The sequence below is a fragment of the Paramormyrops kingsleyae genome, chromosome 9 (assembly GCF_048594095.1).
Source record: "Paramormyrops kingsleyae isolate MSU_618 chromosome 9, PKINGS_0.4, whole genome shotgun sequence".
Taxonomy (NCBI): domain Eukaryota; kingdom Metazoa; phylum Chordata; class Actinopteri; order Osteoglossiformes; family Mormyridae; genus Paramormyrops; species Paramormyrops kingsleyae.
In genome coordinates, this window is record NC_132805.1 from 22,002,951 (window position 1) to 22,020,887 (window position 17,937).

Sequence of the window (17,937 nt, forward strand, 5' to 3'; positions counted from 1 at the left end):
TGCCAAGGGTGCATGGTACTAAACAGATTTATGAGTTTAATCAGAAGAATCTGCCTTTCTGGCTCTCATTCACTTTGTCATGGTCTGTGCTGATCTGGATGGCATTGGGGATGAGCTTTGCTGTCTTCTCCTTGGTGAGGTTCACAACATCTTTCAGCAAGATAGTAATCTGTGAGGAGCAAAACAAAAGCCCTGTAGTAGCTGACCATGTCCATATGAATCACCACTCAGAAGCTAAGGAAACACTAAATTGAAGACTTAACAGTGATGCATCACACTATTATTGCAACTACTAAGATGCATGTACAGTTAATAAAGGCTATATAAAACATCAGCAGTGCAATTTACTTCATGATCTAAATTATGTTTCAGTGTTGATAGCTGTGGTGTTCTGATACATTCTGTAGCCTGCCCAGGGGGATTTGGCTAGAGAACCTACTGAACATTTCTGGAAGTTCCTTTGAGCCTAAACTCAGCTTGCTTCCTTCAACTCAGACAAACTTTATATTAGGATATTCAAACGGCCAAGTCAGTGCTATCCAATCAAGCTTTTTTTGATGATTTTTGCACGTGCCAAGTTCAAGGCTGTGCTGAAAAGTTTGTCCGTAACATTTAGTCTCCTCAGAGAGAAAACCAAGTTGTTGCTGTTCTTAGGGCTATTGTATCTAACACAAAAATTCCCCCTTAATATTAATTACTTGTATGGTACTTAATTTGCCTTCTTTTCTTAAAACTATGTGAAATACAGACACTCCTCACTTAACTGAATTCTGTTCCTACAACTATGTTAAGTAAACTGGTCAATAAGTGAGGAGTCGCCTCTTACCGATAATGCAAGCATACTGCACTGGTAGTGGGTCTGTGTCAACCATTTTTAGAGATTGTTTTAATGTCACCTTTGCACCACTTATAACATTTTTAGTATATTTATAAATGTTTTCAGATAGCAGGTAGATGTTTTTATGTATTTTCACCAAAATCTTATGGTACAAATAAAGATGGACAAAAGATGAGATGGACAATAAAGTACAAATTTATAGACAAAATGTGCAGTCTTGGAGATTGCGAGTGCTAGTGTAGTGAGTACTGACTGACTGTGGGAACCAGACAATATCCAGTTCTTTCAACTTCTTTCAAATCGTTTCACCTACCCTAACAAACTTTCCATCACAGTAGGCTCTGAAAACAATATCAAAAGCTGCAGTGATAATAATGAACCATAGGATTCTTACACTGACTCCTATTGAGAAGACAAATTTATAGGACTAAGGGCCTCCTCCAAGTGTTCCTTTCAGTCAGTTTGACTTGAATTTATTTGAAATAACATTACTGGCATCATAAAAGACTATCATTATGTGTTAATAATAGTATTGGTAATATTATGTAATAATAATGAATGATAATGTGACTCACAGTGGTCTCCCAGCGAAAGATATTGCTATAGAAGCAAAGCCAGTTTTCCGACAAATACAGACGTCCCTGCAGCAAGATGTCCTTCTGGAGAGCACAGGAGTAATCTAAGGCAAAATGGCAGGACTGATTAGTTTTTGCAACTAAGCTCCTGCTACATTACTTACAATATTTTTCTAAAAAGAACAGAAACTTGCTCATCATTAGCCCTTTGAAAACTAACCCACTATGAGTCTCTCAGTGTCAGGCAGCTTCTTGAAGAGTTTACGGAAGTCTTCATTACGTTGTTTGTAGGTAGGACTGAGTACCTTTAAGAACAGTGTGTGGATACAAGTGGCACAATGACAGCAGGTAAGTAGAGAAAGTAAAACACATTCAACAGAGAACAGAATGGGAAAAGTTTACCATAAAAGCAGCAACTAGGGAGACAAAAGCAATTAATTAGATTATAAACATCTCATATGCTCGGGACTTTGTGTGGCTCTGCGGGTCTCTGGCTGAGATCACAAGGCTGTAGGTTCCAATCCCATTATCCTCATCATCCTCATCATCTGCCGCTTGTCCGGGGTTCGGGTCGCGGGGGCAGCAGCTTCAGGAGAGGCACCCAGACCTCCCTCTCCCCAGCTACCTCTACCAGCTCCTCGGGGGGGACACCGAGGCGTTCCCAGGCCAGCCGAGAGATATAATCCCTCCAGCGAGTCCTGAGCCTGCCCCGGGGCCTCCTCCCTGTAGGACATGCACGGAAAACCTCTCCGGGTAGCCGCCCAGGAGGCATCCGCACCAGATGTCCAAACCACCTCAACTGGCTCCTTTCGACGTGAAGAAGCAGCGGTTCTACTCTGAGGCCCTCCCGGATATCCGAACTTCTCACCCTATCCCTAAGGGAAAGCCCAGACACCCTGCGGAGAAACCTCATTTCGGCCGCCTGTATTCGCGATCTCATTCTTTCGGTCATTACCCATAGCTCATGACCATAGGTGAGGGTAGGGACAAAGATGGACCAATAGATTGAGAGCTTTGCTTTTTGGCTCAGTTCTTTCTTAGCCACGACGGACCGGTTAAGCGCCTGCAAAACTGTAGACGCCGCTCCGATTCGTCTATCCAGCTCCCGATCTCGCCTACCCTCACTCGTGAACAAGACCTCGAGATACTTAAACTCCTCCACTTGAGGCAGTACGTCTTCCCCGACCCGAAGAGGGCAAACCACCCGTTTCCGGCTGAGAACCATGGTCTCGGACTTGGAGGTGCTAATCCTCATCCCTGCCGCTTCGCACTCGGCTGCGAACCGCCCCAGTGCATGCTGGAGATCCCCAGCAGATGAAGCCAACAGGACGACATCGTCTGCAAAGAGCAGCAAGGCAATCCTGAGGCCACCAAACTGGACACCCTCAACACCCTGGCTGCGCCTAGAAATCCTGTTCATAAATATTATAAACAGGACCGATGACAAAGGGCAGCCCTGGCGGAGCCCAACCCGCACCGGGAACACGTCCGACTTATTACCGGCAATGCGGACCAAGCTTCTGCTCCGTTCGTACAGGGACCGAATCGCCCACAATAGCGGACCCCGGACCCCATACTCCCGAAGCACCCCCCACAGAGCACCTCGGGGAACCCGGTCGTAAGCCTTTTCCAAATCCACAAAACACATGTAGACCGGATAGGCAAACTCCCAGGCCCCCTCCAGTACCCTCGCAAGGGTATAAAGCTGGTCCAGTGTTCCACGGCCAGGACGAAAACCGCATTGTTCCTCCTGAATCCGAGATTCGACTATCGATCTTACCCTCCTCTCCAGTACCCCGGAATAGACTTTCCCAGGGAGGCTGAGAAGTGTGATCCCCCTGTAGTTGGAACACACCCTCCGGTCCCCTTTCTTAAATAAGGGGACCACCACCCCGGTCTGCCAATCCAGCGGCACCGTCCCTGACCTCCACGCACTGTTGAGAAGGCGTGTCAGCCACGACAGCCCCACAACATCCAGAGCCTTCAGGTACTCCGGGCGGATCTCGTCCACCCCCGGGGCCCGGCCGCCACGGAGCTGTTTAACCACCCTGGCCACCTCAGCCCCAGTGATGGGCCACTCCAGCCCCCCCATGCTCTGTGTCCTCAGATGTCTCAAAGGCAGTGTGCGTAGATGTATCTGAGGCAGGGTTGAGGAGGTCCTCAAAGTATTCTTTCCACCTCCGGATGATGTCCCCAGGTGAGGTCAACAGCCCCCCCCCACTATAAATAGTAGGAACCAGGAGCTGCTTCCCCTTCCTGATACTCCAGATGGTTTGCCAGAACCTTTTTGAGGCCGACCGAAAGTCACTTTCCATGGCCTCACCGAACTCCTCCCACGCCCGGGTTTTTGCTTCTGCGACCGCCCGAGCTGCATTCCGCCTGGCCAGCCGGTACCCATCAGCTGCCTCTGGAGACCCCCGGGCTAATAATTCCCGGTAAGCCTCCTTCTTCAGCTTCATGGCCCCCCTCACCTCTGGTGTCCACCATCGGGTACGGGGGTTACCGCCACGACTGGCACCGACCACCCTGCAGCCACAGCTCCGTACGGCCGCTTCCACAATGGAGGTCCGGAACAGTGTCCATTCAGACACAATGTCCCCGACCTCCCCCGGCATGCAGTCGGAATTCTGCCGGAGGCACGAGTTAAAGCTCGAGCGAACAGGAGCCTCTGCCAGACGTTCCCAGCAGACCCTCACTATGCGCTTGGGCCTACCAGGTCTGACGGCTTCCTCCCCCGCCACCTGAGCCAACTCATCACCAGGTGGTGATCAGTTGACAGCTCTGCCCCTCTCTTTACCCGAGTGTCCAAGACGGAAGGCCACAGATCAGATGATACGATTATAAAATCGATCATCGACCTGTAGCCCCGGGCATGTTCGTACCATGTCCACTTATGGACACCCTTATGCTGAACATGGTGTTCGTTATGGACAAACCATGCATTGCACAGAAGTCCAATAACAGAACACCACTCGGATTCAGATCAGGGAGGCCGTTCCTCCCAATCACCCCCTTCCAGGTCACACTGTCATTGCCCACGTGAGCGTTGAAGTCCCCCAGCAAAACGATGGAATCCCCCCGGCGGCACGCCAAATAGCATACCGCTAAGGGAATCCAAGAAGGCCGGGTACTCCGAACTGACATTCGGCGCATAAGCGCAGATGACAGTCAGAGACCTATCCCCGACCCGAAGGCGCAGGGAAACAGCCCTCTCGTTCACTGGGGTAAACTCCGTTGTTAATGCACCGAGCTGTGGGGCCACCAATAGCCCCACCCCAGCCCGGCGTCGCTCACCCGCCGCAACTCCAGAGTAAAAGAGCGTCCAGCCCCTCTCCAGGAGATTGGTTCCAGAACCCAAGCTATGTGTTGAGGTGAGCCCGACTATATCTAGTCGATACCTCTCAACCTCACGCACAAGCTCAGGCTCCTTCCCCACCAGACAGGTGACATTCCATGTCCCGAAAGCCAGTTTTGTCAGCCGGGGATCGGACCGCCAGGTCCTCCCTTGGCCGCCACCCGATCCACAATGCACCGAACCCCTGACATTCCCCTTGCGGGTGGTGGGCCCACCTGGGGACAGTCCCGCGTGCCTCTTTCGGGCTGTGCCCGGCCGGGCCCCACGGGCCAAGGCCCGGCCACCAGGTGCTCGCCAACGGGCCCCTCCCCCAGGCCTGGCTCCAGGGTGGGGCCCCGGTGACCCTAGTCCGGGCGAGGGAAACGGGACTCTGATTTTATAATCCAATCCCATTATAGCTAAAGTAATTTCAAAGTTGGGCCCTGAATAAAGCCCTTATCCCCAGCTGCTCCAGAGACTGTCTGACCCCAGTTTCTCAATTGTACATTGCTTTGGATAAAAGTACAGTATTTGCTAAATACACTCAGTGACAAAAAAAAGTTAAGCACCCAGACAAAGTGGTGGAAAGTAAATGAATCTGCACATGTTGGAAGGTCATGTGACATCGCAATGATTATAATATCAGATCAGACAGATAACAGAGTTGGCAGTATGGGCACACTGCTGGTCCCAGGTCAGTATGGTGGGCCTGGATATATGCGACAATACGGTGCGGAAGGGAGTCGTAAAGCCATTGAATCCTCTCCTGCGACAAGTCAGCCCACAGCTATTGTAACTGGCCCTCAAGATCCTGCAGATTAGCACTAGGTCTGAGTTGATGTCCGAGCTGATCCCACACATGTTCGATTGGGGAAAGATTGGGGGACCTGGCTGGCTATTGGAGGATCTCAAAATTATACAGGCAGTCCATAGACACACGTGTCGTGTGGACAAAGTTGTCTTGTTCAAAGATTGTACCAGGGTGCTATCTCAGGAGGGGTAAGACAAGGATGTCAGTGACAGCACTGTGCCGTCAGGGTCTGGACCTGATGTCATGCCCTATGGCTCCCCACACCATGATTTTTTTATTTTTATTTAACCTTTAATTAACCAGGTTTGTCCCATTGAGATCACAGATCTCTTTTGCAAGGGAGACCTGGCCAAGGTGGCAGCAACACAGTGACAATGCAGAGTCTTACAAAGTAATACAAGAAAGAAAAGAAAACATAGTTAGAATTTACAATTACATATAGATAACCTCGATTCCAGAGTCTTTAGAAGAGTTTTAAATTCCTTGAGGGGTATTAAATTGTGCAAACGGAAGTTTGATGCCAGAAGTAAAGCCGGTGTGTCTCTCTACAACACTGTCAGGATTGGTCCTCTCCCTTCGGCACGACCATACACACACACACACACACACACAACGGTCATCCGTGGTAATGCAGTACCGAGATTCATCGCTGAACATAGTATGACGCCAATCGTCAACAGTCCATGCCTCCCGGTTACAGCACGTGGGACAGTGAACCCATAGTCTATCTGATGCCAGTCGTCAAGAGACGGTGCAGGATGACACAAGGCCAATGCAAATCAAGTCATTTACGTACCCATCGCTGGTCTGTATGTGAACCAAATTACATCCAAATCGGACCATTACTTCAGGGTGCTTAACTTTTTTTTGTCACTGAGTGTAAATTGAATCAATCAACTACACAATGCTAGTTATAATGCTGAGGTATTATTAGTATTAATTCATCTAATGCTACATACTTACATTGTACCAGCTTTGTATTTTCTGAAAAAGAGAAAATGCATTCAGTGATTCAGGGCATAAAGTACTAAATACATAAATAAGCATAAATTTTACACGGATGATGGCAGTTGCTCGTTAATTTACTATATAAGTCTTGTCTATCAGTCTGCTAGCTGCTTACATTCATTGGCATGTCTGTATCAGCATAAATCTCTCTCATGGTGTTGGCCCTTCTGCATTCCCACAGAGCAAAAACATTTTAATGACAAACTGTGCTCAGCAAGTATCAGCAAGAACAAGAAGGCCATAACCTTCCTGGCTACCTAGGAGCCCCACCTTGGCATTACGTGTGAAGTGTCGAGGGGCAAGGGCGTAGGAGGAGGATGATGATGAAGAGGGAGTAGGGGTCAGGGGGCTGTCAGAAACCCCAGCACTGCGCTCCTGGCTCCAGTCACCCTCAGCAGTCCTACCCACCAGCATTCTGCGACGCATGGAAGGCGAGCTGCCCGGCGTGCTGCGTGGAGAGTTACTGGCAGTGCTGCACAAGACAAGCAAGGAAAAGAGGAAACGTTTACAAGGAATAACACAAACAAAGAAGCAATTAGTTTCGGTCCAACGTCAGCTTCTTCTGTTTTTGCATCTTGAGCATGCTGGAAACGTGGGTCGAGGTCATTAACAAAGTTTAATTAGTTCAGTAAAAATTCTTTTAGAATGAAAAAAAGTTTTCTTCCCAATGATTATAAATCCCAAACAAGCATGTGTTTAAAGTTTACTTATCAAAATCAGCCATACCAAAAATGGGGCCAAGCAGACTATCACGTCATAAATACAATGGAAATAAATTCAGAAAGAGGAAATACAAGAACAGAGGAACATATAAACTAGGGCTGCACGATTCTGAAAAAAATGTGAATCATGATTTTTTGCTTAGAACTGAGATCACGATTCGACCTGCATGAAGTTGGCCCCCCATATGTTTCAGATTTCAACCAGACTGATCTCAATCGTATGTGCCACGTTTGTGCCAGGTTGTGCCGTTAAAATAGAGCTGGGCGATATGGCGAAAAAAATAATCACAATATTTTTTCCTGTATTGACCGATATCGATAATTATCAAATTATAGTTTCACAATGCTGTTCCATGTAATAATGTAATAATCAAAATAATAATAAAAATAACCCTATTCTGACCAGGGCTGTGGAGTCGGAGTCGGAGTCGAGGAGTCGGAGTCGGAGACAATTTTGGGTACCTGGAGTCGGAGTCGGCAAAAAGTTAACCGACTCCGACTCCTACTAAATTTAAATGGGAATTAAAAAAGTAAGTTGAAATGTCCCAATTCACAAACAGTCATAATGAACTACTTCTCTGCTGTAAGAATAAAGCCCAATGCATGCAGTGCATAATGTTACCACAAAACGAACATGTCAAGTAACCATGAAGCATGCTTTTCATTGACTGTATGCGTCACTATATGGGATGTAATGCACAGGTAAGGTGCGGCACCGCTTTCCATTGTGTCATGTTCCACTGTTACAGGGAACTGTGAACCTAGCCTAAAGCCCCCCATACATTTACAGATGCACTGCCGATTTTTCAGCCGTTCAACGAGTCATCACGCGTCAAACGCCTGAAAAATCATCTGGTGTGTTCTCAGCTCCGTCGGCTCCCCTTCGCTATGCGCTACCCTTGAAACCTTGTTTTCAATGTGTTTGTCTTTAATCTGGCATTATAGTAGAGTGTTGGCTTCCTAGCCAGTAGTTCTGTGGTGAAATGGCATGTATGTTGCCTTCCTTTCCTTCAATGGATGTAGAAAATACATTAGCATAGTATATACATACAGAGGAGTCGGAGTCGGAGTCGGAGTCGGAGCATTTATCTACCGACTCCACAGCCCTGATTCTGACAAATAGAATACATTGAAATAAACAATATTAATAAACAAATACTTATTTTCCAACAAATTTTACTGTTTACATAAAAATTCCCTTAAAAATATAAAAGGTTATTGATTTTCAAGTATTCAAAGAAGCATAGCTCAAATGAACAAAACCATATAATAATGTAAGAATGTGCAAAACTGTATAATATTGCAAATATGTTAAAGGACAAACATAAAATAAAGCAGGACAGAACTGACTACAACAAGTATCTTCCTCTATTCTTGGTCTCTTAAATTTTTTTTTAAATTCTGAGGTAGAAAAGTATTTAAACCAAACAAAAAACACTTATTAAAAAAAAAAGCCAAATCATGGTTAGATTTTTTTTGTTCGGCGCTGCAAAACGTCACCACGCGTCACCATGTCACATGGTACAAAATCCTCGCGGGAACAAGACGACTTGAGACAGACCGTGCTGCAGAAACTGGAACCACCTCCATGATGACACAACTTTGCCCTTATTGGCTGAAGATTTTAGTCACACGCATGACGTTTGTATCCCAGGAAGTTCCAATGCGTTATCTGCTATTTCTCCCGAAAAGCACGTAAAGCAGTGAAAACTGGTTTTCAGTTCATTTACCTGGTAAAATAAAGTTTAAATAAATTACATAAATGCTCTAACAGTACACGTAAGTTAGTGGTTTATTTATTGTTAGTTACTGTAATGTTGCGCTGCTTTATTTGTTTAATCGTCCAGTCTGTGAAGAAGGCATTCAAGTAAGGATTGCATTGTACTCTGTATATGACAATAAAAACTTTGAATCCTTGAAATACATGCATTTGATCTTTTTCCTGGCAGCTATCTTTTTACACAGAGCCACTATACACCATAGTTTTATTCACTGCTAACAGTTTGTATCAGGAGTTGGTTATTGTAAAAGATGTAATGTGCATGCAAGTGATATTTGTATAGATTTATCTACACCCTTCTGGCAGTGCTGTCATTGCAGTCAGGTCTCGCAGACTATGAGGAGTAGAAGTTGTCCGACTTGGCTGCAGTCAGTTTATACTCCACCCCTGCAACAGCAGCCAGATCACACTCCATGTCGCGTCAGCTGCAGACAGACCAAAGCCCAAGTCGAACGCAACCATTGCTTCTTCAAGGGAGGATGGGCAAAATTACAACGTCGTCAGTGATTGGCTGTTGTGCTGGCGTTCAGTAAACCTCTGCTCGCTAGGCCATCGAGTTGTCTGTCTCAGCGCATTCTCTAAAACGGAGCAAACTTGGTTGGTCGAGTTTTATAGTCTGTGTATCATCGTGATCGTCCTCATTCTTTATCGAAAAAAATAAATAAATAAATCGAGATCGTTTTATCGCCCAGCACTATGTTAAAATTTTTGTTTGTGCTGTTTTATGGTGCGCGTTCGTTTTTCTCTCGGAACTCGGAAATTCCGAGTTGAGTGACATCACGTCCGACATTCTCCCGTTCGAGCTACCCACATCTCGGAACAAACATGGCTGCCTCCATGAACACGTTGCTGTGTGTTGTTGCTTTATATTTTAGCAGATTTGGAGTTTTCCAAATGGAGAAAATGGAGAAATGGAGATTTTTCCGAGAGACAAACAAGAAACACGAACCAGTCAAACCACATTAAAAGCTTTATAAAATATTTTAGTATATTCATAGCGATATTCTTTTTTCGATCGGTAAACAAACTACAAACAAACCAAGTCGCCATGTTGAAATTACGTCACAGGGGCAACTCGGGCAACAAAATCTTATCCGACTTCAACGTCATAAAAGGGGCGTGTTTCCGACGGGAAGTGATGTTTTTCGTGACGTATCGTGACATTTTCATCCGAGTTCCAACTTGGAGAGAAATAATCGAACGCACCATTAGTTTCTGAGATATGTTTGTTTACATTGTGATGTCATCAGCGTAAAGTTGGCCCCCCATTTGCGTCTGATTTCCACCAAACTGAGATCTCTCAATCATATGTACTGTGTTTGTGCTGGTTTGTGCCGTTAAAACTGTCCTTTGTGCTGCTTTAGTTTCTGAGATATTAATATTGTTTACATGGTCACATGACACCAGCATGAAGTTAGCCCCCCATTGTTCTAATTTCCACCAAACCTATCACAATCCTATGTACTGCGTTTGTGTTGGTTTGTGGTGTTAAAACTGTCCTTTGTGCTAATTAAGTTTCTGAGATATTAATGTTGTTTACATGGTCACGTGACACCAGCGTGAATTTAAAAAGCAAGGATGAAAATGACCACGATGGTCTTGGAGAACGCATGCAGCACTCATGCAAAAGCAGTGGAGGTAAAGTTTAAACTGATTTTTAAAACATATAATAGATAATCTTGAAAAGGAATCAATTAAAATTGCTAAACTTTCCAAGGTTTTTTTTTCCTGTGACAGGGTAAAAATGATTTTGCGAAACCTAAACATCCTGTACTGTAATATCTGTACCAAACTGAAGGTAAGAAAAAGCCTGACCTTAATATAGCTGACTAGTGATGTATGAATTGCATGTACACAAAATGTAATGTTACCATTAATATCACACATCATCCAGCCCTATAATATACTACAGCCATATTTCGAATTCAGTACAAAATACCCCACCTCGCATTGTGATGTCATTCAGAGCCGGTACCAGTTTTTACTCCAGTGGAAAACCAACTTGAAGTACTGTACTTTTGGTACTTTCTCAAAGTACCAAAAGAAAGGTACCTGGTGTGGTGGAAAAGTACCCTTTAAAGAGAATGTAGAATTATGGGATGCTTGAGACCCAGCATTAGACATAACATGGAGACAATCCTAGAAGGATAAGACATCTAAGAGAAACCAGTAGAGAAGCAGAAAAGACAAGAATGTCAACAGAATTTAAATGAGCATAGGATATGGTAAAGAAGCAAAAGTGCGAATGAACACACAGCTCTAACAATTAATGACAGGATAACGGCATAGGCCGGCATATATATATCGATAATGAGTTATAAATGGGAGACAGCTGTGAGTAATTGAGACACTAGGTTGGGAACCATTAGGAGCATATAAAAAGGCCAGAGACAAATGCTGGTCATGATGGGACTGGCAGAAACAAATCCTGACAATCCCCAGTCATAACAACCACTTTTATAAGGCCAAAGCATCAAAATGTAGGAAAAACATGCTTTTGCTCATTGCAGTGCCCCCCAGTGGTCAAACGACACAAAATTTGGTGGACATCCCCAGGCTGTGGCCCAAGGCCAAATACAGTGGTACCTCAGTTCTCGAACTCATTATAACTCGAATTTCTTAAAAGTCGAACTAACCAGTTCGAAAAAAAAATTACCTAGGACTCTATCTGAATCTCAGAATTCAAACCGTGAACGCCGACCAAAGATAACTTGTACGTGCAGGGAAATGAGTCACGCAGCACGTCTCTCAGCGGAAACAAAGGGTAACGCTTCAGTCTCAGCCTCGCATTCGCTGTGATAGCATCGTGCATGTTTACACTAGCTGAATACAAATATTTAGTAAAAATACATTTAGACAATGATAGACAGTAACAGTAATAATTATTATATAATAAAATACATTTAAAAATAAAGATTTCTTATTATTTTAATATTAATAATAAACCATTAATACATTTAATTATAACAATATTGTCGTGCCCAGCGGGGACGGAACGGGCACAAAGGCACAGAAGTCAGGGTATTGGGGAATACGGGGTTTAATTACAGGTAAGGCAGGCAAAACGCAGATGGACAATACAATGACTGGACTGGGGAAACAAACTGAAACGCAGACTAAATACAGAGGACTAATGACAACAAGCAGAAACAGCTGATCACACGGGGATTCCACAGGGGGTTAATAAGAGGGCGTGGCACATGGAAGGAGTGGCCGATCGGGGCAGGACACATTGTTTGGATACATTTATTTTCTTACTTTAAAAATTACTGTTTTGATAGATGTGCTTAGATGTGTTCAGTACAGTATATGCTCTTCTTGTTTTATCCGGTTCATTTTGTGTTTAAATGCTTAAAAAAAAAAAAACATATTTCGGTGTAATTTTTTGGGTCCGGGAACCAATTAATTGGTTTTCCATTATTTCTTATGGGGAAAATTCGATCAGAACTCGGACGTTTTAGGATTCGATCAAGAGTTTTGAACGGATTAAGTTTGAGTTCTGAGGTACCACTCTACCAAGTTTGACCTCAAAACACCAAAGCATTGGAGATATGGTGACAAATCCTGATTGGCAGCTTCTCTGCCAGTTTCATTTGTGAATTACAGACAAATGGCTTTGAAAATCAAAACTCCCTCTGATGCCTCTCTGACAAATTTGGTGAAGATTGGACAAAATTTGGACAAAATCCTATATGGTGGCCACATCAATTAGATGGACATAAAAATTCCCATGGATCAACCTGGCATTAGAAGACACATTTTCTTTTTCCAAGGCAAACCAATCAACAATTATGAGCCAAAACACATTTTTGCTTACTGCAGCCAACCCTAATTGTGGAATGACACCATTTTAGTTGGGCATTTTTAGTTGGGTGTATCCATCCATATTTTTGTCATCAAATGTATTGGATGACAGTGGGCATAGTATTTGCCTTAGCATAACAGTTTTGAACAACATTTGGTCCCAATCCTCTGCAGATGATGCATACCAATTTTGGTAGTGACAGAAACCTACAACAGCTGAAGGTCACATAAACATAACAGATGGAAACAAAAATATTTTTATGTAAAATTAAGAAAAACAGATGACATATTTAAAACTCATCCTTTTACTTTTTTCATATTTTCATTTCTTTATTCACTTATTAAAAAGAATCAAATTTCTCAGCCACATCGTTATCACTAAATTAATGCTGCAAGCATCAAGCATGAAAGCGTAAGAAAACCGAGAACATCTACTCATACTCTTCAACTGTCAATTAAAATTCACAGAGATGAATTTGATTAGCCATTTAACATTTGAATGTTGCACATTTCTTCAGCATATTAGCTGGATGAGAAGTAGTTTGTATCTGTATAGGCAACAGCCGCAGACTAAGCAGCAAGTGGAACTGATTATACACTCACCTAAAGGATTATTAGGAACATCTGTTCAATTTCTCATTAATGCAATTATCTAATCAACCAATCACATGGCAGTTGCTTCAATGCATTTAGGGCAGTTGAAGACTAGAAAAATGTTGCCTGGTCTGATGAGTCTCGATTTCTGTTGAGACATTCAAATGGTAGAGTCAGAATTTGGCGTAAACAGAATGAGAACATGGATCCATCATGCCTTGTTACCACTGTGCAGGCTGGTGGTGGTGGTGTAATGGTGTGGGGGATGTTTTCTTGGCACACTGTAGGCCCCTTAGTGCCAATTGGGCATCGTTTAAATGCCACGGCCTACCTGAGCAATGTCCATCCTTTTATGACCACCATGTACCCATCCTCTGATGGCTACTTCCAACAGGATAATGCACCATGTCACAAAGCTCGAATCATTTCAAATTGGTTTCTTGAACATGACAATGAGTTCACTGTACTAAAATGGCCCCCACAGTCACCAGATCTCAACCCAATAGAGCATCTTTGGGATGTGGTGGAACGGGAGCTTCGTGCCCTGGATGTGCATCCCACAAATCTCCATCAACTGCAAGATGCTATCCTATCAATATGGGCCAACATTTCTAAAGAATGCTTTCAGCACCTTGTTGAATCAATGCCACGTAGAATTAAGGCAGTTCTGAAGGCGAAAGGGGGTCAAACACCGTATTAGTATGATGTACCTAATAATCCTTTAGGTGAGTGTAGAATGGGAACACAGGATGCACCCAGTACAGAACCTAAATGTTTAGTCTCTAATTCTATCATCTACTTATACATGAAAGCTAAATAGTCAGACATTTTCAAGAGTTTTGGCTTTATTCCTGTATTTTTAGTTTTCCCCAATTTCTATATTTTCCCCTCCCCTGTTTTTACAGCACCGTTCTTCATGGTTTCTCAATCCAGTTTTGCGTTCTGCCAAAACGGGCTCCAAATCTGACAACCAGATTCACGTTGTCGTGGTGACAAATCAGGGCAGTGGAATACTGGGGTTTCCAAGGTGAAGCAGCTCATCAGCACAAAGCCCCTTACTCATACTATGACAAAAGGAGGTGGCAGCAGTAGCAGGCCATCGTTTTGTTCTAAATTAAAACTATACCAGAGCAGTAATAACTAGCGTTATTAGTAAAATGCAAAATGCCATCCCGAAAGCTTATTAAAATACAAAACCATTGACGGTGTTTTGTGAGCGGAAGAAATGTCGTTTACAAATTGAAATTCACCGTCATTCTCCGTGGAACACCAAAACTGTCGCTGTGTATCAAACCCGCGAATTCGCTCTGCAAAATACAAATGTCATTTACACTAATTCCCAAAATATTTTGACTCAATTCGCGTCGAATAAACACAAAATAACTACGTTCCTTTCACATTTATTACACGTATAGCCGCAGTCGTTAATTGAAACAGAAAGCAGTAATGACAATAAGGCGTCTTGTGAAAGGCTTCATCTGAAAATTCAAGTGAAACGTACACACAGATCCTTATTCAGATCATTATGAACATTTCTGGGTACTTACTCGAACATGTCATTAAATGCTCCAGAATGCACAGCTGACGTGCACGATGACAATAGTGTGCATATGGCAGTATAGCGGCTGCACGGCTCAGAGCTCGCAGGAGGCAGCGTCTGCTCACACGCTCCGTTACGCCAATAAATAAGCATTTCTCTGCCGAGAGATACTTGAGCTATACATCATGCCGCTTCTCATGCTCCCATCTAAAGGGATCCTCGGGCATTTCGGCTGTGATTGCACAAACCCTTCACTTAGTATTTTTTGTTGTCGTTTTACGATGCAGTGACAAAACCGGTAAATCCTTTGCTTTGACACAGTTGCCGCTGGGGAAAAGGGTGGAATAAGGAGTTACTGAGGAGTGAGATTAATATGAAGATTACTGTTTATACAGTTGGTTTTCTATGGTTGTAGGTCGGAGAGAATAAAAAAAAAATCGTAACCGTATTTATTCGTAAAATTGTTGTCATTTATTTAGAATTAATGAAACAAACGTTATAATCCACTGATTTCGGTTACAAACCTTAATGAGATAAAAAGCAACACAATTACTGATGCAGTGATGTTTTTGTATTTCATTTGTCCTAATCATAAATATAGTCCCCACAAATTCAAATGTCCATGAAACACTTTTGAATCAACATTATTTTATAAAAATTAATCAATTTATTTGAAAAAGAATTATTCAAGGTTCAACTGAACTCCAAAAAACATGCATGATAGTATCACATATTCAGGTCATTTTGAAAGCCATTAATCTTTCCAGATAGAGAGGAAGAACTCAATGTAAACAAATACAATGTAAACCAGAACTATTAATATTTATCTTAAAACCATTATGACACTCCGCTACTTCCAATGTATGCTGGTGCCCAGAGGTAGTTATTATACTTAGTACAAAATAAATAAATAAGTCACGGCACAAACAACAAAACTGAATGGAACATATACACAAACTTCTCAGACTGTCAGGCAGCTGAAAAGTCATGTAGGAACTTGCCTTAGAATGTGTTACAGATCTGCAACATTCTGAAGAATTTTTCAAATGACTTCATTTCTTTATTTAAATGAGTGTTTATACTTTTCTCTCCAAACATGTCAACATATATGTACAAGTGCACTGAGGGTGTGATCAGTGGTCTACTAGTAACTACATTAATAAATATCCATTCATCTTCCAAGCGCTTATCTTGGTGAGGGTTACAGGCAATGCAGAGCACAAGCCACAAGCACACACTTGACAAGATGCCAGTCTATTGCAGATCAATAAATATAATTATGATAAACATTACAGACATCAGACAAAGCTTTTTGTGTGAGGCCTTCCTCATTACAGGAGACCTAAATTACAAAGCAAACCCTTAGATTACCTAAGTGACATAAGTGCAAGCACAAGCCCAGACTAGTAAGTGATGTCATGTGTTGGCATACACCTCGAAAAACATATTCAACCTTCTCCACAATTACAGTATGCTTGATTAGCCCGACATATTTTTCCTCTTTGCATTTCCATCTCTTTAATACAGTTATATGACACCCGTATACAAAGTATACAGTTTACATAAGTGATACAGACATTCACTTCATGATATGTAAAAGACTGTAACTTTACAAAACAAAAACTTTACTTTGCAAAATGGATCCTTTACTTCGCAAAATAAAAACTGTACACGTACTTTTGGCCCACCCTGTATGAACATCAAATCAGGTCAGTTCCCTGTTGTTCCTTGAAGTAGCAAACTTTTCTCACAAGTATGGTCAAAAATTGGGTTCAGGGCAAAGTACATGGTGCAATATCGCCAAGCATACAAAGTCAGTGCATGCTCACATAAATTAAGCTGCACACATCTAAATGTATAAGCTAGCTTTACTATCATCGTGAAGCACACAACACTGTGTTTAAAACTAACTGCATATGCAAATAACTTTAAGATTAATTTAAAACAGGATGTTCCAAATTTGTGTGGCTCTACGTCATATTGTTTCTTTTTCGACATTTTTTCTAGATAACTTCTCCAAAAATCCTTAAGTTCTAGATAAACAGCGACGAGTTCGCCTGACAAAACAAAGCGCTCAATAAAACATAGAAGACGACTACATTTTGCTCTTCCTCCACCGCGCGGTTTTCATTAGAAACACTGCACCACTTATCGGAGTAAAAAGGTTAAAGGATAACTTTTAAATCCCATGAATATATTTGCCTACCTCCCGTTAGACGAATGTCCCCCATTGCGGTGATCCTGCTCGGCCTCCAGGACAAGCCGGGCGACTGTACGAGGCGTGAAACTGAAATCGTTTTTTTCAATGGAGCACATCGGCATAGTCATAAAGGCACAGGACGTTCACCATATGCTAGGGTCACTTTTATTGTGCTTAACTACCAAGCTAAAAACCCAATAATTCGTGTAACTAAACATATCGCGGGCGGAAATGTATATATGTCCAGCAGTCAATTCCTACTAACATTCTCGTTAATTTCTTTTTTTCCTCTTTATTTTTCTCTACCCAGAAACACGCAACTTTCTCAGCTTTGTTAATATTGCTGGAGTCCCCTTATTTACTTTCACTGATACATACAGTTACCGGTCGCCTAAACATTAGCTCTATAAACTGGTTTACGACGCCATCGACCAAAAAACAGATCTTAAAACGAAGGTAGAGGTGGTGTTTTTATAATTTACATTTTATCTATTTGATTCCCAAGAATCAATATTTAATATTAGGTAGTAATAAATAGCTTATGAAAGACATTTCGTAACAGGATGCGGTACCTGGTTTTTAAATTTATATCATTGGTATTATACTTTTTAAAATAAATCCCCTTTGTTCAAAACTTTTGGTACAACCCGCCTCGAAACAAGCGTGATCAAAAAGTAACGGAAACTCTTGATGGAAAGGCTCCAAAACCAATCAGAGACAAGATTCTGCCC

General features: G+C 42.7%; 2 protein-coding genes across 5 annotated transcripts in view; one reads left to right on the forward strand and one right to left on the reverse strand.

The window, feature by feature from the left end:
* The window catches only part of LOC111840174 (uncharacterized), a 77,396-nt gene extending 71,424 nt beyond the window's left edge, over window positions 1-5,972 (forward strand). Inside the window, exon 5 of the transcript XR_011993026.1 lies at window positions 5,862-5,972. The gene's annotated coding sequence lies outside the window, so the exon portion shown is untranslated. The remainder of the gene's footprint in view (window positions 1-5,861) is intronic.
* The window catches only part of gramd1a (GRAM domain containing 1A), a 48,226-nt gene extending 30,587 nt beyond the window's left edge, over window positions 1-17,639 (reverse strand). The window contains exons 1-6 of one of the 4 annotated variants that reach the window (XM_072716544.1): window positions 17,213-17,639; window positions 6,837-7,038; window positions 6,522-6,542; window positions 1,634-1,718; window positions 1,414-1,517; window positions 74-169 (exon numbers count right to left, since the gene is read on the reverse strand). In XM_072716544.1, the coding sequence (XP_072572645.1) occupies window positions 74-169; window positions 1,414-1,517; window positions 1,634-1,718; window positions 6,522-6,542; window positions 6,837-7,038; window positions 17,213-17,334 (630 nt within the window). In that variant the 5' untranslated portion in view covers window positions 17,335-17,639. Of the gene's footprint in view, window positions 1-73; window positions 170-1,413; window positions 1,518-1,633; window positions 1,719-6,521; window positions 6,543-6,836; window positions 7,039-15,013; window positions 15,250-17,212 lie in introns of those variants that run through there. The other 3 variants (XM_072716545.1, XM_072716543.1, XM_072716542.1) reach the window with 3 other exon arrangements.
* Window positions 17,640-17,937: the final 298 nt, after the last annotated feature.